This window comes from Ilyonectria robusta (genome assembly GCF_021365365.1).
Source record: "Ilyonectria robusta strain PMI_751 chromosome Unknown BGZ61scaffold_20, whole genome shotgun sequence".
In the NCBI taxonomy this organism is placed as follows: domain Eukaryota; kingdom Fungi; phylum Ascomycota; class Sordariomycetes; order Hypocreales; family Nectriaceae; genus Ilyonectria; species Ilyonectria robusta.
In genome coordinates, this window is record NW_025764454.1 from 544,051 (window position 1) to 567,117 (window position 23,067).

The 23,067-nt window shown below is 53.5% G+C and overlaps 11 protein-coding genes across 11 annotated transcripts; 4 read left to right on the plus strand and 7 right to left on the minus strand.

Annotated features, from left to right (window-relative positions):
* Positions 1 to 335: 335 nt before the first annotated feature.
* Positions 336 to 1,448, minus strand: BGZ61DRAFT_497014 (uncharacterized protein; the record flags this gene model as incomplete). The annotated part of the gene is made up of 3 exons (XM_046251084.1): positions 336 to 653; positions 721 to 1,192; positions 1,264 to 1,448. The coding sequence occupies 3 exons, from the start codon at positions 1,446 to 1,448 to the stop codon at positions 336 to 338; spliced, it is 975 nt and encodes a 324-aa protein (XP_046100028.1).
* Positions 1,449 to 3,843: 2,395 nt separating this feature from the next.
* BGZ61DRAFT_591370 (uncharacterized protein) lies at positions 3,844 to 4,527 on the minus strand (the record flags this gene model as incomplete). Its single annotated transcript, XM_046256682.1, has 2 exons — positions 4,118 to 4,527; positions 3,844 to 4,040 (listed from the first exon to the last, which is right to left on the minus strand). The coding sequence occupies exons 1-2, from the start codon at positions 4,389 to 4,391 to the stop codon at positions 3,844 to 3,846; spliced, it is 471 nt and encodes a 156-aa protein (XP_046100029.1). The 5' UTR covers positions 4,392 to 4,527.
* Positions 4,528 to 5,820: 1,293 nt separating this feature from the next.
* Positions 5,821 to 6,763, plus strand: BGZ61DRAFT_458243 (uncharacterized protein). Its single transcript, XM_046246731.1, has 2 exons — positions 5,821 to 6,153; positions 6,245 to 6,763. Exons 1-2 carry the CDS (start codon positions 5,999 to 6,001, stop codon positions 6,312 to 6,314), a joined length of 225 nt encoding a protein of 74 aa, XP_046100030.1. The 5' UTR covers positions 5,821 to 5,998; the 3' UTR covers positions 6,315 to 6,763.
* On the plus strand, positions 6,333 to 7,271 carry BGZ61DRAFT_536354 (uncharacterized protein; the record flags this gene model as incomplete). The annotated part of the gene is made up of 1 exon (XM_046254384.1): positions 6,333 to 7,271. The coding sequence occupies one exon, from the start codon at positions 6,333 to 6,335 to the stop codon at positions 7,269 to 7,271; it is 939 nt and encodes a 312-aa protein (XP_046100031.1).
* Positions 7,272 to 9,347: 2,076 nt separating this feature from the next.
* On the minus strand, positions 9,348 to 10,442 carry BGZ61DRAFT_497015 (uncharacterized protein; the record flags this gene model as incomplete). The annotated part of the gene is made up of 5 exons (XM_046251085.1): positions 9,348 to 9,454; positions 9,511 to 9,663; positions 9,715 to 9,815; positions 9,874 to 10,307; positions 10,359 to 10,442. 5 exons carry the CDS (start codon positions 10,440 to 10,442, stop codon positions 9,348 to 9,350), a joined length of 879 nt encoding a protein of 292 aa, XP_046100032.1.
* Positions 10,443 to 11,620: 1,178 nt separating this feature from the next.
* BGZ61DRAFT_361176 (P-loop containing nucleoside triphosphate hydrolase protein) lies at positions 11,621 to 13,109 on the minus strand (the record flags this gene model as incomplete). The annotated part of the gene is made up of 2 exons (XM_046241243.1): positions 11,621 to 12,892; positions 12,942 to 13,109. 2 exons carry the CDS (start codon positions 13,107 to 13,109, stop codon positions 11,621 to 11,623), a joined length of 1,440 nt encoding a protein of 479 aa, XP_046100033.1.
* A 153-nt stretch (positions 13,110 to 13,262) lies between these two features.
* Positions 13,263 to 15,036, plus strand: BGZ61DRAFT_508572 (Brix domain-containing protein). Its single transcript, XM_046251958.1, has 2 exons — positions 13,263 to 13,765; positions 13,814 to 15,036. The coding sequence occupies exons 1-2, from the start codon at positions 13,334 to 13,336 to the stop codon at positions 14,741 to 14,743; spliced, it is 1,362 nt and encodes a 453-aa protein (XP_046100034.1). The 5' UTR covers positions 13,263 to 13,333; the 3' UTR covers positions 14,744 to 15,036.
* Positions 15,037 to 15,153: 117 nt separating this feature from the next.
* Positions 15,154 to 17,339, plus strand: BGZ61DRAFT_458248 (phosphatase 2C-like domain-containing protein). Its single transcript, XM_046246732.1, has 2 exons — positions 15,154 to 16,049; positions 16,113 to 17,339. Exons 1-2 carry the CDS (start codon positions 15,475 to 15,477, stop codon positions 17,122 to 17,124), a joined length of 1,587 nt encoding a protein of 528 aa, XP_046100035.1. The 5' UTR covers positions 15,154 to 15,474; the 3' UTR covers positions 17,125 to 17,339.
* Positions 17,340 to 17,781: 442 nt separating this feature from the next.
* BGZ61DRAFT_497019 (D-isomer specific 2-hydroxyacid dehydrogenase) lies at positions 17,782 to 18,884 on the minus strand (the record flags this gene model as incomplete). Its single annotated transcript, XM_046251086.1, has 2 exons — positions 17,782 to 18,696; positions 18,774 to 18,884. 2 exons carry the CDS (start codon positions 18,882 to 18,884, stop codon positions 17,782 to 17,784), a joined length of 1,026 nt encoding a protein of 341 aa, XP_046100036.1.
* A 1,041-nt stretch (positions 18,885 to 19,925) lies between these two features.
* On the minus strand, positions 19,926 to 21,132 carry BGZ61DRAFT_458251 (uncharacterized protein). Its single transcript, XM_046246733.1, has one exon. The coding sequence runs from the start codon at positions 20,685 to 20,687 to the stop codon at positions 20,046 to 20,048; it is 642 nt and encodes a 213-aa protein (XP_046100037.1). The 5' UTR covers positions 20,688 to 21,132; the 3' UTR covers positions 19,926 to 20,045.
* On the minus strand, positions 20,779 to 21,566 carry BGZ61DRAFT_554969 (uncharacterized protein; the record flags this gene model as incomplete). The annotated part of the gene is made up of 1 exon (XM_046255601.1): positions 20,779 to 21,566. The coding sequence occupies exon 1, from the start codon at positions 21,235 to 21,237 to the stop codon at positions 20,779 to 20,781; it is 459 nt and encodes a 152-aa protein (XP_046100038.1). The 5' UTR covers positions 21,238 to 21,566.
* Positions 21,567 to 23,067: the final 1,501 nt, after the last annotated feature.

Here is a 23,067-nt window from a genome sequence, read left to right on the forward strand (position 1 = left end):
GCAGTCCGCCAGTGGCCGTAACTGGTTTCTTGGTACGTTTCTTCTCTAGTCCAACGGAGGGAATGTGACACCAAAAAGTAGTCAAGACGCTAGGACAACTGAAAATCTTGAAAGTTATAACCTCTATTGCTTGAGTAGACCTCAGGAAAAGAAAGAGCTGTCTAATACAGCGAAGAATAAAAAAAATGGGAAAAAGTCCCCCCTAGTATGTTCGAGGAAATTTCGAGTGCCTCTTTGGCTGGACTGTACCCTCCTGAGCCCGATGACCTGTAACCAACGCTGCTCATCTGGCCACACAACTAGAAGCTCATAGGAACTCTAGTGTGCTACCAGTATTACAAGGAGCAAAAATGGTGGCTGGATCGCTTGTCAAAGTTCTCCGAAGGGCAATCCGGCAGCGGGGGATATGTTGTGTTATCAGCCTGCCAGCCGCGGAGACGAGAAATCCGGGTCCACCAGTAGCGAATCATCCAACCTTCCATCTCGGTGACGGTAGGAGGAGTAATGGATCCTCCGTTTCCAGGCTTCATGACGAAGTTCTCGGGGTGGTTCGGAGGAAGGAAAAGGGTACTGCAGACTGACAAAGGGTTGGTTCCGTTCGGGGGAGCGTTCCCTTCGAGGTCGAGATAGTCCAAGAAGCCGATTGTGTGACCCTGAAGCAAGTCTTAGCAAAGCACTCTACCTGGCATCGTTTACTCTCATGGGGCGAGTGTCACTAACCATTTCATGCAGTAGCAAGGGCCAGTATCCCATCTTGCTACCGACGGTTTCCCAGCCGTACATACTGACGTCGATGCCGTACCCAATGGCCGCGCCCATGTTCATATCACCCCAGGCGGAGTTCAAGAGGAAGAATTGGTGGTAGCGGTGGTCGCGCCCACCGGGACAGGCAGTAAAATTTCCGTCCAGATGGTCCTCGACCCAGCAGGCAGGGTTGCAATCAGGGAGGCCTTGATCATCCTTGAACTCCGTGTAGACATTGAGGCCGTCGAGGGAGCCCTGCAACTGGTTGCGGTCCCTCACAGCCCACCCAACGAAGTTGATCTTGATCTCGTCGAAGGGGAAGTTATCGTAGCCAGGAAGCCACTCCCACCAGAAGTTGTACAACTTCCTGTACTGAGACTCGACCTGTTGGCGGGTAGTCTCGGTCACGGTCGTGTTAGAGTTCCATCGTACGCAGACGTTAATAGCCCTAACGACATAGAACCGGAGTCAGTTTTAGGCCATGATAGAAATCTAAGAAAATCGGCATGGCAAACGTACCCGTTCCCACCTATGGCCTGGTCGAATGCGGTGTTCTTGTAGATGTCAGGGGAGAATTGGGTCATGTCGCGTCGGAAGCGAATTATTGAATTATCCCAAGCCTGGAGCACCGAGTCTCGGTACAGTTCTGGGATTGGGGCATCTGGTGGGGGAACAGAGCTCGAGGCAAGAGCCCTCGACGCCATTGCCGTCATGGCAGAGAGAAATATAACGTTGCTGTACATTATGCAAATAGTTGTCAGAGTAGTCGGGAGGCCCAATCTAGTTCGAGTGAGGCACAAGAGGAAGGGATGGTGATGAGGATATGAACTCCCTTTGAATAAGGGATGCCATATGATGAAAAGGAGGTTTCTTCTAGAGTCGACCTGACGTATATCAAGGCACACCGCCGTCAACTTACTGGGATGGAGGGTTGATCTCGTATAGAATCCCACGTTACTCAATGTCCCCGCCTTAGGTTGAACGTGCCAGTGAAAGTCCATGACGAAAGTTCGGCAGCATCAACTGCATGATGCTACTGTATTCGTGCGGTGGCGGAGGGCTGGGCATCACCGCCGTTACGTCACTTGGAGCCCGCAGAAACGTAGATGCTTGCTTGGCCCGGGGTCTTTTAGTGCACGATGATCACAATCTTCATGGCCTCATGAGATATCTTGCCGAGAGCCGAATTAATGTCCAGCCTTGGCGGGTGTGAGATAGCTTGAGCGTAGTTGGCAGCCTCCGCGTGGTCAAGCACATGCAGGGGCAAGACCGTAACAAGCAGGAGCTATTACATGTCACAGGATGTAGGCGGGGCAGAGAAACCAGTCAGAGATGTTTACATAGTTACGATTTGACGGGTCCACTCCAGGGTGCCTCGCTGCATTTGCATTGAAGAACCTAGGTAGTTGGCTTGGCCGGGGAGTCCTAGTTTTGTGATGCAACCCACTCTACTCTAGTTTGCCGGCTTGGCAAGTCCACCGTCATTTTGTTGTCTCTGCCTTGCTTAACAATGCCGTTCCCAGCATATTCTCTGGAGAGTCGAACACCTGCGGAGTCAGAACAGATACATTTGTAGTCCGTGGGTGAACAGCTGATTTCCTTGCCTATTTTCGGAAGGAATTTAAGCAGGCAGGAGTCAACATTCGCGATCAGTTCGGAAGGTTGGCGGCCCAAGAGGAAGGTGGTGTGCTGCTCTGGTATTAGAGCCCAATTATACTCCCTATAGGGAGTGAAGAGGTGGTCACACAGGGTAGTCTTATCAGTCTAGGTGCTGGCTTTGAGGGGTCGTGGGGTGACTTCTGGTGATCTCTGACCTCTCAAGCTATCTACGCTCTGTGACTTCCCTTGTAGGCATGCTTGAGCCTCAGTTACGTCGTACCGGCCGGCCAGAGGGGACGTAAAAAGTGACAAGACTATACAGGAGTGACAGATGTGAATTGGAGGAATGAAGGATTCAAGACAATTGAGTTCGGGGGTTCCGAAACCCTAGAGTTTGGGGCTGATAGCATGAAGATACCGGGACAATGGGGGGATTCACAAGATTCACATACTACGTAGCATCAATGCCGTCAATGCCGTCAATGTTGTACCACACACCCATAGTTCAGGGGCAACCGCTCCGGGCCAGGAGAGGACACTTCTGTGAAGAGTCTACACAGGGCGGCGGGTCCCCTGTTCACAAAGCCTGGATTTGAGACTCCCGTATAAATTGACAAAGTCTACCGCCGCATTTAGTACGGCCTTGGCAGCTTGATCCCCTTAACAGTGGGTTTGATCGACCTTCCATCTAATGGGCACAGGTAGCAGGTAGTTTGAGGTGCCTCAGCGCTCCCACATCAGGCGCTGGAGAGAAACGAAGCTAGGACTGACTGGTGGGGCGCTGTAAAAGAGTCTGGCCAATACCGTAAAAAATGTGCAAACTCTCGCAGCTTAGCGTCTCTATATTTCCACTGTTAACCGCGATAGCGTCACAACCAGCCTAATCTATTGGTTATCCCTTTTTGAGGAGAAACTGTGAGAGAATCTAACTTAGACGAGCGAGTTGACAGTTTTTACGGTAATGTCAGTGTGGAGCCGCCGGGGTCAATTTCAAGCTTGGGGGCAAGGTCTTGCTTCAGGTCACCCATGCTTGCATGGCCGCCTTGAGCCACACATATTTTGTTGTGGAAGACAATGACGTGGTCAAGGAAAGGAAACCCGAGTCTGTATTTATGGGTTGGTTCAACACGACAAGCACGGACAGAGTTGCTGGGATCCAAGAGCCGTGAGCGGTTATATCGACGCGCATAATATCTCGGGACCACGGTGCCGCTATCCACTTATTGTGAGGAAAAGGGGCACGAGTAACAGGACCACTGACCATCAGGTACTACAATACGGCGTTGTATATGGGACGTTGTCTTGTCCGAGGGAGTACAGAACATTCTATTCAAGCTACCCCCATCGCTATGGATAATCGATAGGGAATGTAGATATCTATTCAAGTCTTCTATTTATACACCAATGAAAGCAAGTCAAGTCTATCGTAGAGGTCAAGCTGTAATTGACAGAGAAATTCGAGCATCATCTCTAGATCCGTCCCACCATGCGTCCACCACATTAAACCAGGAGCGCCGCAAGCAGTGCAGCCAGAATACCCTCGCTAGGAACCCCCATCATGGCGGCTGGGTTGGAGGTCGTTGTAGCAGTAGCCGGTCCAATAGCCGCAGTAATGATGCTGGAGGCCGACTCAACAGCGGCGGAGTCGGGGGAAGAGCTCATGGCATCACAGACAGGTAGAAGGAGATCAGTGCCGTCTATATCGATAACAATTTATGTTAGTCTTGGAACTGAAATAGAATGATGTTGCGCAATGAGCACAAATATTACTGACCGCTGACGTCTTTGATACCACACCCGCTACCAGGCACACAGGTTGCCATGTGCGCAACGAGAGCTCCAATGTCGGAGCAGAGGCACTCTAAGTCTGTGCTCTTGCATCCAATTTCTTCTCCCACTTTAGGAAGACAGCCAAGGATGCAGTTAGGGACCTGGGAGAGTAGGCCAGGCAAGTCTGTCGACGAAGCCGAAGAGGCCGTCGTCGTCTCGGTCTGTGCGATGACACCGCAGACGAGAAGAGACGCAAGCTGGATCTGGGAGAACTTCATGGTGAAGAGAATAGAAGTGATAATGATGATAGATGAGTAGTCTTAACGAAAGACGGAAGCTTTTGATGACACAGCTGAAGAGGAAGTAGAAGTTATGATTAGCCTCAGAAGCCAGACGTACTGCTTGCTCGCCTTTATAGTCAGACACATTGTTTAGAAAACCGGTAAGAGTATCATATCCCAGGGGCCTCCTAGGTGCCGAAGAATCCCAGTCAAAATACCTTGGCTTCGAGAGCGCCTTGCCTCTCCCAAAGTGCCTTGACAAACTCATTTGCCCCACCAGCATCACCCATGAGCCTGACTTGTCATGACAGTATAGAACCAGGAGACAGACAGAGGCTTGTCCAAACAACAATACGACCCACAATTCTCCCAAGTCTGAAATCGTCGTAAACTTTGTACTTCGGCCATTGGTGCCCCGGAGTTTCGAAATCACGTCCACCGCTCGATGCCTCGCGCGCTACGCCCTGTGGGAGATGAGCCGATCGGACCGAGAGGGAAGACCCGTCGCCCCGTATCCCAACTGACATGCACTATTCATACCTGGGTATTATTACCAATTTCTCTCAGCCAATCGTCGCATTGGATTTATCCTCATCGGGCGTTTTGCCTCGTAGTGGCGCAGCGAGTGGATGGCCTCTGCGACATCCGTGACTCGAGTTTCAAATCAGCTCGGGGAAGCCGATACGTGGTCCACTTCGCTTAACACTCGGTGAGGAGCTTTCTTGACTCTGGGGATTTGGCAGTCTAGTCTTTTCTGCTCGTATCTCTCAAAACAATCTCTCTCTTGCTCTATTCCCTCCAAGCCCCGTTATGCTAGGCAGATTCTCCAGTCCATGTCCATTAGGCAGAATTCTGCAAGACCTTTGGCAAAGATGAGCCACCCATTTGTTCCATTGAGAAACAGTGAGATCCCTTCCCCTATTATTCTTCAACACCAGCCAGAGTTAATGTGGGCATGTCCAGGTGCAGAAGGCGATTGCAGCGCCACCTTTAAAGACTCGATACCGAAAACACCCACAAATCGCGGACATGATGGGAACCGCCTTCGTCTCTCAGCGGCCCGTCGGTCTCAAGCCGTCCTTTTCATCAAAGTATTGCTGGGATGGCTTGTCACGTTGCTCATTTCACTCGCAATATACGCGGCCCTGTATTTTTACTCCGAGGTCATGCCTATCATGTCGACTTCGACGAAGCGCCAGTTCAATGCCTTGATCACGGCTCTCTCCCTTGCCCTTGGATTCTCGGTTGCGAAGGGTCTAGGCGAGATCGTGAGCATGCTCCGATGGTGGCTACTAAGTCGTCGTTACTATTCCCGTCGACAGGTATGCTATATCTTCTGTTCTCAACCTCCTTTTGTCGGCACGAGTTTTGTTGAAGCTGATTATTGCAGGTCGAGCTAATCCTCCAGGCCGAGAGTGTCTTTCACGTCATAATCCTCTCTATCAAAACGCGTCAGAAAGCGACGCATCTTTTTGCCATATTCTGGCTGTTCCTGATACTCGTACGGAAGATATCCAATCATTCGATGCCTTATGTGCGTCGAATAGCTTGCCTGGGATCTATTTATTGATCGAGCACAGGGATCCCAAATCGGCCTCGCGTTAATGGGCCTATGCTATTCAGTTGAGCAAGCTGACAGGAACGTCCTCCAAATTACTCCCGGGAGAATCGAAACACCAGACATGAGCACTTTACGGACGGCAACGACGGTCAAATCAAATTCAACGTCTCGAACGGCTCAAGAGTTCACGGCAAACAGGTTAGTCAACCGGATGCCTTGACGCTACACTACATCTCATTGCTAGTTCTGTTCCTACCAAGCTTCATAATGTTAATACGCGTGCATATAGCTTTGGACAAATTTCTTTGGCATACACCACGGAGACTCTGGATCAACAACCCTCCCCAGGGGAGCTTTAGACTGCTCAAGATCCCCTCATGTTCTGCGGCGTACGCGATTGCCGTTACTTCTTTCATGAATGGGCAGCCGCCACCGACAACGATGACGAAGAAGAGGAAGATCATCAACGCCTAGTTGCTACCACGGATCGAATGGCTATCGCCTCTGTCTCTTGTGACAGCTCGCTCGTATCGGATCTCAATGGCGACCAAGATCATCACATCTCTATTATCTCAAAATCCGGCAAACTTGCCAGCGTTTTCTTTCCATTGCCAAACGGCTCCAATCAGACGACCTTCTACACAAACACGAGCAGTACCTGCGGTCCAGGCTGCAGCATCGCCTCAGCTGTAGAAGTATCAGATGCTGACAGCTGGTACTACAACTGCACATCAAGGGTGAGCAACGTCTTCAACAGTACTCTACCGGAGCACAAAATGGGCGAAAGCCTCAGGTCCATGGCTGCAGGTGGAATTGCACTCCAAGGTTACGATGTGACGGAGGTGCACCAAGACTTGAACGTTCAGTTCCAGACATACCCGTCGCAGTCTGTATTTGGACTCACAGTGGAAGGCTACGCCAATTCTATGGCTATGAGTATTGCCCGCTTTTCGATTGGTGTAGTGGCTGTGACAGCTGAAATCAACCCTACTCAGATTCTCAACGGAATGATTCCCGTACAAGGGGATATCCTTGTCGTGGAGCACTGGAATTATGTGATCATGATACTGGCCGTCGTCGTGGGGTGGCATCTTGTCTTCGGGCTTGGTTCGGCCTTCCTAGTGATCAAGGTTATTATACCTTCAGGGGGGCCTCTAGCTATAGCCCGGGTCCTCCAACCTATGACGATGGTTGGAAGTAGTGGTGGGCGTTGGAAATATAGGTGTGTGTATATGCCAGAAGAGATGTGTTACTACATGTCCATGGAGCAGCAGCAGCCTAATCCAGACCTGATGCGATTAGCCGTCCCGGGGTAAGATAAATGTGAAAATAAACACTGAAACAATTTCCCTTTGATATGGGAGGAATCTACAACGTCACTTGTGACCATTGCTCGGGCTAGTCTAGCATCTCCCGGCCGTATTGTCTGTTTGACATAAGTTTTAGGTGGCTCCGTCGCCCCGACGCAGATAACCATGATGTTCGCCATCAGACAACCATGTGCAGACTATTCCGAATCATGGATCACCGGTTACAAAGCTCCTTGATAGCCATGTGGGCTTTTAGCATAGACGACGATGCCGGGAGCATTTTAATAAAAACGCATACAGCAACCGGCACATAGGTGACCAGCTCAATTGTGGAGGTGGTGTAAACTGCTTTACAACAAGAAGAAATCCCCTGAGCGGTGTGAAAGGGGGTGAGCTCGGCCAGCCTTGCGGACTGTAGTCGGTAGGGTTCTTTTATGCTAGTAAACTGGCAGATAAGGAAACTCACCAAAATCCGTATCCGAGGGCGGTTGCATATGTTCCCATGGCCCTCAGCCTTCCACCTGCAAGCTCTAGCCAAGTGGCGATGAGGGGGCTCTCCGAGGTTGGCACATTATCTCGCACGATATTTTTCGCAGCAAGGCTCTCTTTTAATCGGCTGATTGCAATCCAGGCGATGCCTGAGGTTGGTTCTCAGTTCCACTGGAAGATTAATAGAGCAAGTAATCCCCTTCATTCTTACAGACCGAAGTGAACCGTATCATTTCTAACATCAGCAATGCCGTACTAGCTGGTCAACTACCTTATCGAAGTAGCAGTTTTCAGCTACCATTTTAAGCAACTCACTACGCCTTTTGAGGACATTCATCAACTTTGCTCCACTGTGTTGGCTCTCAAATAGAGACACCTCGTCTCGCTGCCGGATCTAGACCTTGGTACGAAGTAAATAAGTTACTGGATGGATCAAGGCAGACAACTGAACCGACAGAACTCCCTCTCCATCATCGTTTTGTCATTCCCTCGCCCCCATTTAATCATCTTAATATCTGCGATCCTCAAATGGCTGAATATTTGGCAAAACGCTGGGAAAGTCGAGGGGACTACAATCACCACGCCGCAACGCCTCCAAGATATTCTTGGGAGGGCATCCTTGCCGAGCCCATCCAAACCACGACGCATTTCGAAGTTGAAGAATTTGGTGAGCCGACTAGGGACATTTGTATTTGCTCGGTCGCCTTCCACGAGAGTGCAAAATCGAGAGAATTGGCTGAAGTTGAGATAGGGTCTATGCTCTTATTCGACGGAGGGAGAGAGTCGTGCCTCAGGGTGTTGTCACTAAAACTATCAGTGGCTCTACCCGAGAAAGCACAGGAAACGCCTTCAATCCAAAATGTTCATCGAGTTGCCCCTCATACTAGATCTACTGTTGTTAAGGCGGCGGAACGAAATTGACTGGTGGAAAAGACAAGCATTGGTCGATGTCAAATTCTCCTTGTTGTTGTCGGCGGTGGACCGACTATGATGAAAGTAATCATTCATGCACAATGGGTGCCTTTCTCTTTTCTTTGCTTCAAATCATCGCTCCATTGTTTGCAAATATAATTTTGAGCCCGGAATTGTATTCGCTTCTTTTTGTTTAGCTGCCAAGTCCATCAATCTCCCAAATCGTCATTCCGCTCCCATCGTGACCAGACCATGAGCGCCTCTAGTCCTGTTCAACCTCACCTCATGATCGATCGATATGACATCTTAGGAATAACTTAGAAAAGACCGTTTAACTGTCCCACACCAAGACCTTCTCTTACTCCATGCTTTTTTACATCATTCGCATTTAGGCTTGCTAACCCTTCCTACTCAACACCCATGACGAATAACTACCGCACAAATGGCCCCTGAGGATATTTGTTCACGAGACTATCCTCAGGATCAGGGGGTCACCTAGCAAATACTATCAGAGATTTGTCATAGTTAATGTTTATGGGGGCCCGAGGATCAGTTGTAAATTGAAAACCCGACTCGATGCCTAGAGAAGAATGAAGTGATGGCTAATCCTTCCAGAAGGATGCAATACAGTATAGTACAATGTCCTCACGTTGCTTAGGTACGACAAATAGGGCTTGCTTATCATTCGGAGGCGAAGATATCGTCTTGAGCACCATCCATGAAGCCCATGCGCTGGTTGTAGGTGGGAGATTGGTTGTTAGGGGGGTCGACGTTGTCACCCTCGGCCTCTGCAACCGAAGTCAGTAATCGTATCCACATAAGACTCAGAGGGTATTCCACTTACGGTGCCAGACCATCATCTGCTTGGGGCCGGCGACACACTTGGAAGGATCGTCGCGGCACCAAACGGGGGCCTTGGGCGTGCCGAGTTTCTTGGTGGACGTGCTGCCGGTGACCTTGCAGCGGTGGTTCTGCATGTACATGTTGGGCTGTCCACCTGTGTGGGTGTTAGTATTGGAAGTGGTGGGTGAAGAGGGATATCACTGACAGCCATCGGGGATCCAGAGCCACGCGCAGTAGCAGCCCTCCTCGGGGCACTCGGGCATATCGGCGGGGACGTCATACCACGTCTTGCGGAAGAAGGGAGAGCTGAGTTGAGCTGAGTTAGTTGGTTGGATCATAGAGATACCCGGTGGAAGAGACGTACTAGTATCGCACGGAGAAGACGACAAGGTTATCCATAGTAACCTTGGAAATATCGCTCTCGTAGGAAATAGCCCAGGCGGTACCACCAGTCGACTCGATGCTGCGAGTGTGCAGTTCACCGCCAGAGCCATCACCACCGTCCATAAGGCAGCCGGGGGGGTTGCCGGGACCCCTCCAGGGCATGGAGCGGTTCTTGCCGTCCTGCCAGTCGGTGGCGAGGGAGCCGTCGTAGGACAGGGTCGTGAAGGCGCGGTTGTTGGCCAGCTCGGTCATGAAGGACTTGCCAGCGGGGAGCTCGAGGAACTCGCCGTCGGCAGGGGGGGTGAGGTCGCAGCCGCGGTCGGCCTGCATCCACCACTCGGCCTTGGTGAGGTTGTAGAGGGGATTGACGGCCTGGTTGGTGTTGGGGGCGTCGACTTCCGTTTGGTTGCCGTTCTAGAACGGAGTTAGATGTGATTGCTAGAGAGTTACGCCCGATATGTTTACCTTGCAGTACATGCCCGCGTTCCAAGAGGCAATGTGAGCGCTCGCCGCCGTGGCGAGGGTGAGGAGAATAGCGGAAGAGTGCATGTTGGAGTTTGAATGATTGACTGGAAAATGAGAGATTGAATTTACTTGACAATGTCAATTTTAATGAAAGTACGGTGCAAACTAGGCACCAGAAGAAGCGAACCAGGAGGGTTGAACTGAAGGCGATGAGGCTGTCTCAGTGTTTCGGTGACTGCAACACCATGACTTATATACACTGCCACCCCGTAAGCCGCCGTACGAGGCCGCATATCTGCCCAGGCGCTAGATTCCTCAGCTAGCAATCGCAACTCAGTGTCTCACACTATTCTACAACCCAGACGGAGCCCAGCTCCTCACAGCGGCCCTTCATCTCCTGCGTCGCCCGCCTCAGCAACTCGGCTGCCCGGGAGCGGCCGCCCTGCGCGACAGGGATGCGACGGCCTCTGTGCGCGCGACGCCGACAGCGCGGAGATGAAACAACAGGCGGGGAACAACGCCCTGCGACGACCATTCACAGGGCGTCCTTAGACGAGAGCTGGCGTACGGGACGACGTTGAAAGACAGCCCTGGCGCAGATGCGGCGATCCTTCGGGGGGCTTGGCGGCGGAACGTTCGGTAGAAGCGCACTGCCACAGCCACTGGGAATGTTTCGAACTGATGAGCACGCCCCTGGCTTGGTGCTGGGCAGCTAACTCGGGGCCTCAATTGCTGTCTGCTATTTAATTAATACCACACGGCGATCCTTCATGGCCACTTGCGGTCGCAATGAGACGGGAGAAGCGATGAGGTATAGGGCTGAGTCGTGCCTGAGTAACACGCGTTGCCCATCTCGCTCGGGTCGGTCGTACGGTGGGATACCACCTGTCGCTTGAGATGAAGCTTGATACGCAAGTGGGATGAGCTCAGAGACAGTGGAATTTAGGATTGCGGAATTCCTATTGACAGCCTACTTATTATGCCAAGACAGTCCATTCTCATTAAAATAACTATCACTTTAACTGTCGTGTAGCTCCGGGCCCAACACCATGGGCCACAGCAGTAGGAGTAGTGGGCCATCTTCGCCAGGGAAAATAAGGGCGATCCTGTTTCCCTGTCACATCAAATTTGGTGGAGTTGAAACACCAGCGCAGCGCATTTGCCCCTCAATATATCCCCAAAGTCGGGAGCGGCCGCCTGCAAGGTGGGCTTGGCCATTGAAACAGTGATGATCATTAAGTTACTAGTGAGTCTGTGATGCCCTAACCCTCCTCCTTGTCCATCTCGTCCCTCCTGCGTTTAGGACCATCCCGCTGTCCTCGCTTTCCGCCCTTGAGCGTGCTGCCCTTTTTGCCCCTCTCCTCCGTCAGATTCTTCATTTGGTTCCTCGCGTGGCGTTGCGCTTCCTCGATTCTGGGCTGGAGCGTCATCACCTCCTCCTTGGCAGACGGGTACTCCGTAAGCTTCTTGCCCAGGGCCGCCTCGATTCGCAGGTAGATCTCGACATCGTACTGAGTGACCAGGCTGATGGCCACACCGGACTTTCCGGCACGGGCTGTACGTCCGACACGATGGATATATGTCTTGGAGTCCTGGGGAAGATCGAGATTGAGAACCACGTCGACCTTGGGGATATCAAGACCACGGGCCGCAACATCGGTGGCGACGAGGATGTCGCGGGTACCAGCCCGGAACTTGTTGAGCGCACCCAGACGATTTGACTGGGATAGCTGTCCGTGGAGCGGGATTGCGCCAAAGCCCAGCGTTCGCAGCAGGATGGCAATTCGCTGCGTCTCCCAGACAGTGCGAGTGAAGATGATGCAAGACTGGCCAGCGTGTTCGTTGATGAGGTAGATGAGGTAGGTATCCTTCTGGCCGTGCGGGATGAAAACGTAGTGCTGTAGTAGAGTCGACACAGTCTGGTACTTGCTGGAGCTGATGCTCACTCGCACCGGGTCCCTCAAACTGGCTCGCTGCAGACTCTCAATCTTGGAGCTGAGCGTGGCCGAGAAGAGGTACGTTCGTCGCTCGCGGGGAATAAACTTTAAAATCTTGTCGATACTGGGACCAAAGTCCATGTCGAGCAAACGATCGGCCTCGTCCATGATCAGATACTTGAGCGTCCGTAGAGAGAAGCCCTTGGTCTTCTCAAGGTGGTCCACCAGACGGCCAGGAGTCGCCACAATAATATGAGGCTTCTTGCCGAGGGCAATCGATTGCGGAACCATATCCAGTCCACCCACAATGACGGCGCATCGTAGAGAGATCAGCGATCCCAACGCTTCAAACGCCTGGCCGATCTGGGACGCCAACTCTCGGGTCGGGGCGAGGACGAGGCCGAACAGCGGCTGGGGCTTTTCGAGGAGGGCCTGGAGGACAGGCAGGGCAAAGGCCGCAGTCTTTCCACTACCAGTCTCGGCGAGACCAATGATGTCGCGGTCTTGGAGCGCGACGGGGATTGACTTCTCCTGGATCGGGGTGGGATACCTGTAACCGAGAGCCTCGCAGGCTTCGCAAAGAGCGTCTACAACTCCCTGGGGAGAGTCAGCGGCCATTATCGTCATCGGGATCAATCCAACTCACCAAGTCCTTGAACGTCTTCTTGGGAGCATCCTCTTCGGTAGACGGGGCCTCCAGAGTAGCCGATTCCTCCTCAGACGGTTCGGGAGTGGCCTTGACGGGAGGGTCCTCCACGACAGGCTTCTTCTTGGGCGCATCATGCGCCGTCTTTCTTCGTTTTGAGCTCTCCATCTTGGGCGATTTGCGGAGTGACAATATCGCAGAACTAACTTCGCTGAGAGAAAGCATCATGGTCGAGAAAATTTTAGTGGGGTTTCGTTATCGCACGTGCGCTAGTCTTATCGCAATCCCCGCCAAACTTTTTTTCTTTCCTTGCGCCTGCGACAAAGGCCCAGCCTCTGGTTTGCAGGTTTTTGAAGCTTCACTGCACGCATTCACCACCAACTCAATTCATCATGGCCCGCAAACGCACGAAGAAGAGAACCCACGTGGGTGCCAACAACCCGGAGGTGGACGCGCCCGGCCATGCCAACGCGCGGGACCCCAAGAGCATGGTCATCCGAATTGGAGCCGGCGAAGTCGGGTCCAGCATCAGCCAGCTCGCAACCGACGTGCGAAGGGTCATGGAGCCCGGCACTGCCAGCCGATTGAAGGAGCGTCGAGGCAACAGGCTCAGGGACTACGCCGTCATGGCCGGTCCTCTGGGTGTCACCCACTTGATGCTATTTTCGCGGTCCGAGAGCGGCAACACCAACCTGCGAATGGCCCTCGCACCTCGAGGCCCGACGCTGAACTTCCGGGTCGAGAAGTACTCACTCTGCAAGGATGTCCAAAGGGCGCAAAGACACCCCAAGGGCGGCGGCAAGGAGTACATCACTCCTCCTCTGGTAAGCTCGCTGTAAATCTCAAGTTCTCGCCTCGCTAACCCGTTCCAGCTGGTCATGAACAACTTCACTACCCCCGGCGCCGACTCCAAATCCAAAGTCCCCAAGCACCTCGAGTCCCTTGCCACCACCGTCTTCCAGTCCCTCTTCCCGCCCATCAACCCCCAAGCCACGCCGCTCAAGTCGATTCGACGAGTACTCCTCCTAAACCGCGAGGCGTCGGAGGAAGATGATGGCACCTTCATCGTGAACTTCAGACACTACGCAATCACCACACGGTCAACGGGTGTGTCAAAACCCCTGCGAAGGCTGAATGCCGCCGAGCACTTTTTGTCGACCAAGACGAGCAAGAAAGGAAAGATGCCCAACCTGGGCAAGCTTGAGGACATTGCCGACTTCTTGGTTGGCGGCGACAACGGCGATGGCTACATGACGGATGCGACCAGTGGAAGTGAGCTCGACACCGATGCCGAGGTTGAGATCCTCGAGTCTGCGCCCAGGAAAGTTCTCTCTGCCAAGGCCAGGCAAGCGGCTGCCGAGAACGACGCTGAGCCCGAGGCGGATGACGAGAACGTTGAGCGCCGCGCCGTCAAGCTCGTTGAGCTTGGCCCCCGAATGCGCCTGCGCTTGACCAAGGTCGAGGAAGGTCTCTGCTCGGGCAAGGTTATGTGGCACGAGTATGTGCACAAGAGCCAACAGGAGATCAAGGAGCTAGAGAAGCGATGGCAGAAGCGGAACCAGGAGAAGGAGGCGCGAAAGAAGGAGCAAAAGGACAACATCGAGAAGAAGAAGAAGGCCAAGGAGCAGAACGGCGGCAAGGGCGACGACGATGACGATGCCGATGACTACTACAGCGACATGGATGTGGAGGAGTTCGACAGCGAGGGATTGGCTGGCGACGCGGAGTACAAGGTCCACGAGAAAATGGAGGAGGACGGCGAGTGGGAGGACGAGCAAGAGGATATTGCCAACAATTTCTAAAACTGTTTTCGCGGCGGTTGATTACCATTGGGTTGCGGTTATGGCGTTTTACATATCTGGGTCTACGGGCAATAAATGTGTGATTCCTCATGAATGAACTTGTGCTGTGTTGCTGTGTTGCTGTATTATTGCGGTGTGGTTAGAAGGCTGTTTGATGGACTGTACAGCTGATGCTTGATAGTACACACCGCTGTTGGTTCCAGATAAGATCCACCTCAGATCTTCAAATCGAAGCAGCTCTGTCTGTTCAACACCAAGAAGAGTCAACGAAACAAAAGACAAGATAATGAAACATGTTAATAGCTTCCATTCGTCTAAAGAGCAAAAAACTAAACTCGCATTAAAACACATCTGATATCTGCTGTTAATGATGTCAAACCACTCAAGACGTAACAATACCCTGTCAGGTGCAGGGTAGCCGGATAATTTCCGCCATTCTGGTTTGCTGGCCACTATCTAGTGTAGCGTTGTTCCGTGAGACAAAGTGACAGACCAGCAAACAAACTCCCTTCTCCGAGACCATAGCCTTGCTGGTCTTACGCGACGTCCTTCCAAGCCGGTGTCTCGGTAGTTTTAATCCTTTTTTTTTTTGCACTTTTTTCATCGTGTCTCGCGGCAGGTTAGCGCTTTGCGACTCGTCTAGCAAACGGGTTCCCAGACAGCCAACCAACCAACCTCTCGTTCCTCACGCTCGGAGCGACGACCGTGACTGAAGGCGCACCGGCAACACCATGATTCGCAGGCCTGTGGGAAATGCGTGGGCGGCGCGGCTGTTGATTAACCGGGGAGTTCGCGCGCCTTCTGCCACGTGGACGCGCCTCTCGTCAACCGGAACGCCCAAGACTTCGGAGGCCGGTGCCGGCAAGCCCTTCACGGGCGCGGCCGAGGCGGCGAGGAGTTCCAAGTGGGAGCGCACCAAGAGGCGGTTGTGGCAGGAGGTCCCCAAGACCCGGGAGGAGTGGCGGCGGCTGATTCTCCTGGCCATTGCGATTCAGATAGTCTGGACTGTGTACGACAACGTGCGTGACTCTGCGCCTTCACCCGTCCCGCCTATCGAAGCCGCCGCGTCGGAGGAGCTGGTGCCCGTCGAGTCTCCCGTGGAAGTCCTCGATCTCAAAGCCGCCGATGCCAAGCTGCGCAAGGAAGCCCGCAGCTTCGTCTTCGAGGGCCAGGGTAAAGTGCAGGGCCGCGTGGACGTGGTCCGCGTGTCGAGCAACCACCCCGTCGAGGACGAGTGGGATCTCGCCGTGGCCAAGGGCGTCGACGGGGCCAAGACTCTCTATTCGGGAGTCTACGATGGGCACGCGTAAGTATCCCTGCCGGGGAGATGTCGGGTCGAACAAGAGCTGATTCGGATCTTTCCGTGTAGTGGTTGGGCTACTTCCAAGGTGTTGAAGCAGTCCCTCGTCTCGTATGTGTCGGCGGCCTTGTCCCGCGTGGCTGCGGAGACTTCTGGCAACGTGGTGGACGACGCTATCAAGAACGCCTTTGTTCGTCTTGATGACCGCATCACTGCTGATGCGACCAGCGCCATCAAGGCTGGCTACGAGCCTGGTGCCGCCGAGGTCATCTCGGCCATTGCCCCCGCCATCGCCGGAAGCTGTGCCCTTCTTTCCATCTACGATCCCCAGACATCGACCCTTCGCACTGCTGTCACGGGAGACTCCCGCGCTGTCCGCGGCGCCTGGTCGGCGACGGCCCAGAAGTTCCAAGCTGACCAGCTGAGCGTCGACCAGACCGGCTTCAACAAGGGTGAGGTCGACCGCATCGACCGCGAGCACCCGGGTGAAAAAGACGACATCCTGAGCCCCAGCTCCGGCCGGCTTCTTGGCCTTGCGGTGACGAGAGCCTTTGGCGACCACCGCTGGAAGTGGACCAAGGAGCAGATCACGACGGCAAAGGAGGACTTTTACGGCACCAGCCCGCGGCCCAAGTACCTGACGCCCCCGTACATGTCCGCCGAGCCCGAGGTCACGACGCGCCAGATCCAGACGGACGACTTTGTGATCCTCGCGTCCGACGGCCTCTGGGACATGATCAGCAACGAAGACGCCGTCACCTGCGTGTCGCGCTGGCTCGCGGCCAAGAAGGCCGGCAAGCCCGAGCCGGTCAAGGAGACCAAGCACGTCGGCGGGCTGCAGGACGGCTGGACGGCCACGCCGGAGCACTTTGCCATCGAGGACCTCGACAGCGCGGCCGTGTGCCTGGTCAAGAACGCGCTCGGCGGATCGCGGCGGAAGCTGTTCCTGGGCGCCGTGACGACGTACGCGCCGATGAGCCGGAATGTGCGGGACGACATGACGGTGCAGGTGATTTTCTTCAAGGATCCGTACCAGAGCAAGGCGTGGAGGAGAGCGTTTGGCGTCAGTGACTCTCGGTAGAAGGGTTGTGGCACTTGCTGGTAAGCCCGGAGTTGTGTGAGACGGATGCTTGTTTGGCGGAGGATATTCTTGTTTAGCTGAGGATGCTTTTGTTCAGCTGGCTATATACCTGATCCCTTCTCCTTATTGACAGTCCCCCGACCTTTTAGGCCTGAGGAAATTTACTCTGATACCTAAAACATCATTATTCCACTTAGCTCCCAGAGATTTGGCCCCGTGAAATCCGGCAACGGATTGGCATCAGTGAGCAAGATGATGTCACAGTTGTTCCAAACGACACCGTGATCGCTGCAGCCCCAAGCCGAAGTTCGTCATTCCGTGCGTTTCATGCTTCAGAGCTTCGCCGGTAAGCTCTGCCACTCACTCATTATATGTCGAGGTAGTGTGGACTGCCGTATTGTGTTTCAAAACAGCAGCCAATGCGTGCCGTGACGGAGAGGAGTGGTTATTCGTAATTCGCCACCAAGCTACTTTTCAGAGGCAGGTAAAGTCATTTGGACGAGAAAGTGAGGATTGGCTCAAGGCTCTTGCGGCTCGGCACTCATGAGGCGGAGTCACATCACAAAGCCCGTAATTATGCCTCGTACCTGACAAGGCATATTCCTTTTTTAATATGCCGAATCTAACCGTTGATGATTACAACTATCAGTAGCCAGCTTAAGCTACCTCATTTACTGGAGCAACCGGACGTCCGGTCTTGAATAATGCCTTGATGTTCTCAAAGCACTCCCTCTCACCCCTTTGAAACGCCGCATCGGTCAATCCTCCCACATGAGGCTGAATAGTGACCTTGTCGCTGATTTTGAAGTACTCGTTGATGTTTGGCTCGTTCCAAAACACATCAAGCCCAGCCCGTGCAATCTTGCCGCTCTCCAAAGCTTCAATGAGAGCCGGCTCGTCAATCACAGGGCCACGAGACGTGTTGACGATGAATGATCCATCCTTCATCGCTGCGAACTCTTTGGTCGAGATGAGATTTGTCGTCTCGGCATTCAGTGGGCAGTTTATTGACACGACATCGGACTGGCTGAGCAGCTCATGCAGGGACGCGCAGTATGTCGCACTGTACTTGGCCTCGTCGTCTGCACCCAATTGCCGGCGGTTGTGGTACTTGATCCGCATGTTGAATGCGGCCGCCCGTCTCGCCAGATGCTTGCCAATGGCACCCATGCCGACAATGCCCAGCGTCATTCCCGACGGGTCCTTGCTGGGAACAACAGGATCCTTCCACAGGCCTTCGCGCGCACAGCGCTCCGCCCGGGATGTGTCCCGTATCACGGCGAGAGTCAAGAAGAAGGCCATGTCGGCTGTGGCCTCTGCAACCGCATCGAGGCTGTTGCAGAACCAGATATTGTTCCGCGTTAGCCAGTCGATGTCGAAGTCGTCGTAGCCGGCGGCCGCTGACGCGATAATGCGGCAGTGCGGGGTGAGGGGTTTAAACATGGCCTCGTTGAATGGATGGTAAGGACCTCTGCCCATCCGAATAATGAAGGCATCGATAGGGCCATGTTCCTTGATCATAGCCGGCAGTCTCTCCAATGTTTCCTGATGGTTCTTCACATCGAGGACCTGCTCGTACGAGGGTCAGTTACATGGGATGGTATCGGCTTGACTACCGGTTCCTGAAGCAGAGGGATGGATATACGGACAGCGTAGTCAAAGTCCTTCTTAAACTCGGCTAGGTAGTCGTCGCCGACGAATTTGGGGGTGCCGAGGGCGACCACCCGTGGCTTTCTGCCGCTGTGTGCTGCTTGAGACATGGCTGTTACGGAGCGGGGTGGCGGCGACGGTTAAGTTAGATTAGTCTCAGATTTGGCTATGTTTAGACCTGAGCATAGCCTGATCGCTTGGAACCAGTCGGGTTTATAGTATTGGCTACAGCTTTCGTCTGAAATGAGAAAAAAAAACGAGGTTATATTGCGGTGAGCACTGGGCAGCTGGGAAAGTACTTTGAGGAATGACTTAGAAGAGTGTTTTGCTCCAGCACCTGCCTGAGGAGCCTCCGGAGGAGTGACACACGGTGCAACTACACTTATTTCCGCGGCAGCGCACTGTACCAAGACCAACTACCTGGAATGGCAACATCCAAGACTCAGCACCCACCAGCGCCACAAGGACATCACACATCAATCAGAACATCACAATGATACTGCAGAGTACTTGCATGAGCTCGCTGAAAGAAAACAAGAAGTGTGCCACTCTTCTTGAATCATGGCCGACAGCAACGCTCTTCCCAGGGGTAGTCTTCCACACAGGCCAATGCGTCATCTGGGGTACCCCCACGACAGAGACGCTAAACGTCGGGCCGCAGAGCAAGGACGGGAAGCTGGGTAGGGGGACTTACCTCACGGGGCGATGAGCAACGAAACGACCACTACGTGCCAATTTTAGTAGCTCGTCCTACCAAGGCCATCGTCAGAAGTTCGATCCTGTATCGCCTGAGCCAGCAAGGGAGCAGATCATGGGTACTACTTCTACGTGCTTAATCGGACTCTTTCCGCATTGCTGCGACGCAATGCATGCCCAGTATGTCACTCTGGGCTACCCTCTCGTGCCAAATGGCTTACAGGTCATTTCCGCCAGAGAGTCAGGTCTGGGGCATAGAAGCGACTGGGACCCTGCAGATCTCCGCCCATAGTGTCGCCACTCAGATATCCATCTCCACTCTGGGAGGATATCATTGATGCGACACCCAACTGGCTGGAGCTGTTAAGGGTGGAGCAAAGATGCTACGGCGTGGCCGTGATGTGGTGGGAGTCATCGAGAAGAGATGAAAGATGTGTGTTGTGATGATCTAGGCCCTGGCTGCCTGTGGTCACAGCCCCGTTGGTGGTGATGGGCTCCCTTCAACAGTGGCATTGGGCTTGCTTCGCCCCGGAAGCCTCCCGGGGGGCCTGTCGGGGCTGTTGCATGTGGCGAGCCTAACCTGCGAATTTTTTCCAGCCTGGTAATCCACCTTGCAATCCACCTTGCAATGAATGTACACACATATGTCTGCCACCCCAATCGCGCAGTCGGTCTTGGTTTCTAACCAGTGAAGATACCAAGCAGGCTATACATCCATCGCCCCAGTCAATCTCCTCCTGCAGCTCCGGGACAATGGTGTGGACCCTGACCTCGAGGAGGGTGGACACCAATATCGTCTTGAACCGGAACTCGCTGAGGCTTTCGGTGCTGGTGTTGGTTGCGGGCTGGATGAAGATCATGGTGAGCTGGGACGGTCGACGGCCGGCAAGTGAAGTCGTTGCAAATCTCGGAGGCGAAACCGAATGTCCTAGACCAAGCAGGAGATTCATTTGGAAATCCAGGTCGTGGAACGGGAATGACTCGTTTTTTTTGCTCCCGGGGATTCGTTCATGGCTTGTTGAGGCCCTCATACTCGTCGAGCGCCCCATGCTCAAGCAGGGTGACATCAGGCCGCCGTTTGTCGAAAACCGGTGCATGATGCGCGATGGTCGTGCCGCTGCGCGAGTCTTGGTCCTTGGCTTCTCCGTTTGGCGGCTATGTTCGTGGCGCGATGGCAACGACGCTGTTGAAGTTGAAACAGGGATGCGGTGCGCCATGTAAACGCCGAGACAGAGACAACTGGGAAATGTTCCAAAGGACCTCGTTCCTGGCAAGGCCAACTGGCGAACCGTGTGGTCGGCTCCGAATTCAAGCTCGCGATTGCCGTTCTGAATGTTGTCGGCATTCTTCCTGAATCGACTCCCAGGTTATTCCCGCAGCCTCGAGAGCGTCCCTCCACTGCCTGAGCTTGTCACGGTCGGCTTTCATGTTTCGTCTCCCGTGGATCATAACGAGAGTGATGCTGTCCTTTCCAAGATTTGGAAAATCGGACTGTTCCGATTTGCCAAACGTGACGTGGCTTCCGTGTCGTGTTCTTTCCTCATAGCCGAGTCTGCTCAGAAGAGTGCACAAGTGCGTCTGCGACACTCCACACGGCGGCTGGCCATCTCCATCGCCTAAAAAGGCGAGAGCGGCATCCTGGAGTTTTTTGATCGTTTCCGGCGTTGGGCCCGGAGGCGGCGGTGGTGGTGGGGGGGATGACTGATGGGTATGTCCTCCGCTGCGGCGGGCTTTGGGTTTGACTTTGGCCTTGGCTTTCGATCCCATGACGTGCTTCGTTGTTGCTGTAACTCCAGAGTCGTTGATCTTTGGAGCTCAGTGAATGCACAGTATTGCACATTTCGTGAATTACATGGGATGTATGGCTTCTTAAGTACGCCGTGGCGTATGTACGTGTGGCGATTGTAGGTTGTTTGCGCGGTCACTTCGAGTGACTGCGCTGAGGAAATTACCTGGAACCCATTACACCAAGGAGATGGACAGCCGTAAACAGAATCTAGAAGGCTAACCCAGGAGGTGGAACCCTACTCAGCCCCAAAGACATTTGCCTTGCAGGCTGGGCGGACGACAACGGCCGGGATAGTGGCTTTGATTGGGTTCTCAGCAATGCACAGCAAGCCCAACACCACTGTCGAAACTGCCCTGCACACAGCCCCCTCATGAGTGCTGCATCTAACACACCCGAACCCTTGTTGCCGACAAAGCCTCACGATTGCCAAGCTTTGGTTGGATTCTTATTCGCGAAAGAAACGACCCGGGCCCGCAGTCAACAACCGCATGGCAGTGCCGACATCTCAGCCCGCATCATGGCCCCGCCAAGTTCAGGCGAGACAGCAGACCGAACACATGGCCATGTAATAGTCTGCTCTCTAGACGTCTTTTGTCCTCTTTCGTCATCACGTCTGACAACACCATTGGTGGCTAACCGTCGAGGTTAGGGCGCCCGCGTGCCGCTGCCTCCAACTAACAACGGAACGTCGTCCGGACAGGGAGCCTTGCCCTGTCCTATCCCGATTGCTCGCGGCGAGGACGGTAATTCAATATTAGAATATGCTCCAACAGGGAAATTCCAGTACTTCTGCCAGAATGGCGACGTTCTCGTCAGTAATCGGACAAGCTAATTCTACGACGAACGGATAAGCCATTGTTGGCCGATGTCACTCAGCACGGCACCAATCTGCAGTCTTAGCCGGCGCTTAATCCCAGGCAATTACAAGCGGGCTCAGAATTGGATTCTCAATATTCGCATTCTTCACCTCTACCACCATCATCATTATTCTCGCCTGCAGCCCCCCCCCCCCCCCCCCCCCCCCCCAGTTCCGCAACTCCGGCGTCGACGTGTCTGGGGGTCTGCGGGGACCCCACTCTGCTCAACGATGCTGATGGATAACTAGATGACTGGTCCAAATTCTCCTTCAGATTCGAGTTCTGCTTATCACCTTTATACTGGACTGAATTTGCGTTGTCGCAGTGGTCGAATTAGGCAAGGTGGCGAAACCTCACACCCGTCTCACACCGTGAAAGCAAATACTGGAGCACCAAATAGTGGCCAGGAAGAGGCAATCGGTTTTCTTTTTACCTTTTTCATGATTCCGCTCACACTGTCCACTTGCACTTCCTCTGGGATGGTGCAGCTTCATGTCTCGCCCACTGTACGTTCATTAGGATTCAGCTTGTATACACTTGCAGCCTTCTTTTAAGCTTGTTCGCTTAGTGACACGAATGACGTTGAAATACATGACCCGGAAGCCAGATCCAGTAGTCTTTTATTCTCACCAATGCCCTACGCCTGCTTTGGCTTAGGTGGCACTGAATGTCTCACAAAGGCATCTGCCGACCGAACTCGGAATGACGTCTCGCCCGCGACTCAGCTACCGAATAGTAGGAGCTCACAGTCCCTTTGGGCCGAACAATGCCGTTTCTAAACGCGGCGATATTCGGAGCTTTATCACTTGATCGGATCACGAATCACAGGTGCAGATCTGCATCCCCGGTAATGATTGAGGGCGACACCTTATCGAAGAGTCATCGGCAGATATCGTATCTACTTATCTTGGTCGTAGATAACGGAGCGTCATATCAGCTCCTCGGGCGCCT

Coding starts and splice junctions, on each gene's coding strand:
- BGZ61DRAFT_508572 (XM_046251958.1), top strand. CDS start 13,334: ATGGCCCGCAAACGCACGAAGAAGAGAACCCACGTGGGTGCCAACAAC. Junction 13,766..13,813: donor AGTACATCACTCCTCCTCTG/GTAAGCTCGCTG, acceptor AACCCGTTCCAG/CTGGTCATGAACAACTTCAC.
- BGZ61DRAFT_458248 (XM_046246732.1), top strand. CDS start 15,475: ATGATTCGCAGGCCTGTGGGAAATGCGTGGGCGGCGCGGCTGTTGATT. Junction 16,050..16,112: donor GGAGTCTACGATGGGCACGC/GTAAGTATCCCT, acceptor CTTTCCGTGTAG/TGGTTGGGCTACTTCCAAGG.
- BGZ61DRAFT_458243 (XM_046246731.1), top strand. CDS start 5,999: ATGGGCCTATGCTATTCAGTTGAGCAAGCTGACAGGAACGTCCTCCAA. Junction 6,154..6,244: donor CAAGAGTTCACGGCAAACAG/GTTAGTCAACCG, acceptor GCGTGCATATAG/CTTTGGACAAATTTCTTTGG.
- BGZ61DRAFT_458251 (XM_046246733.1), bottom strand. CDS start 20,687: ATGGCGCACCGCATCCCTGTTTCAACTTCAACAGCGTCGTTGCCATCG.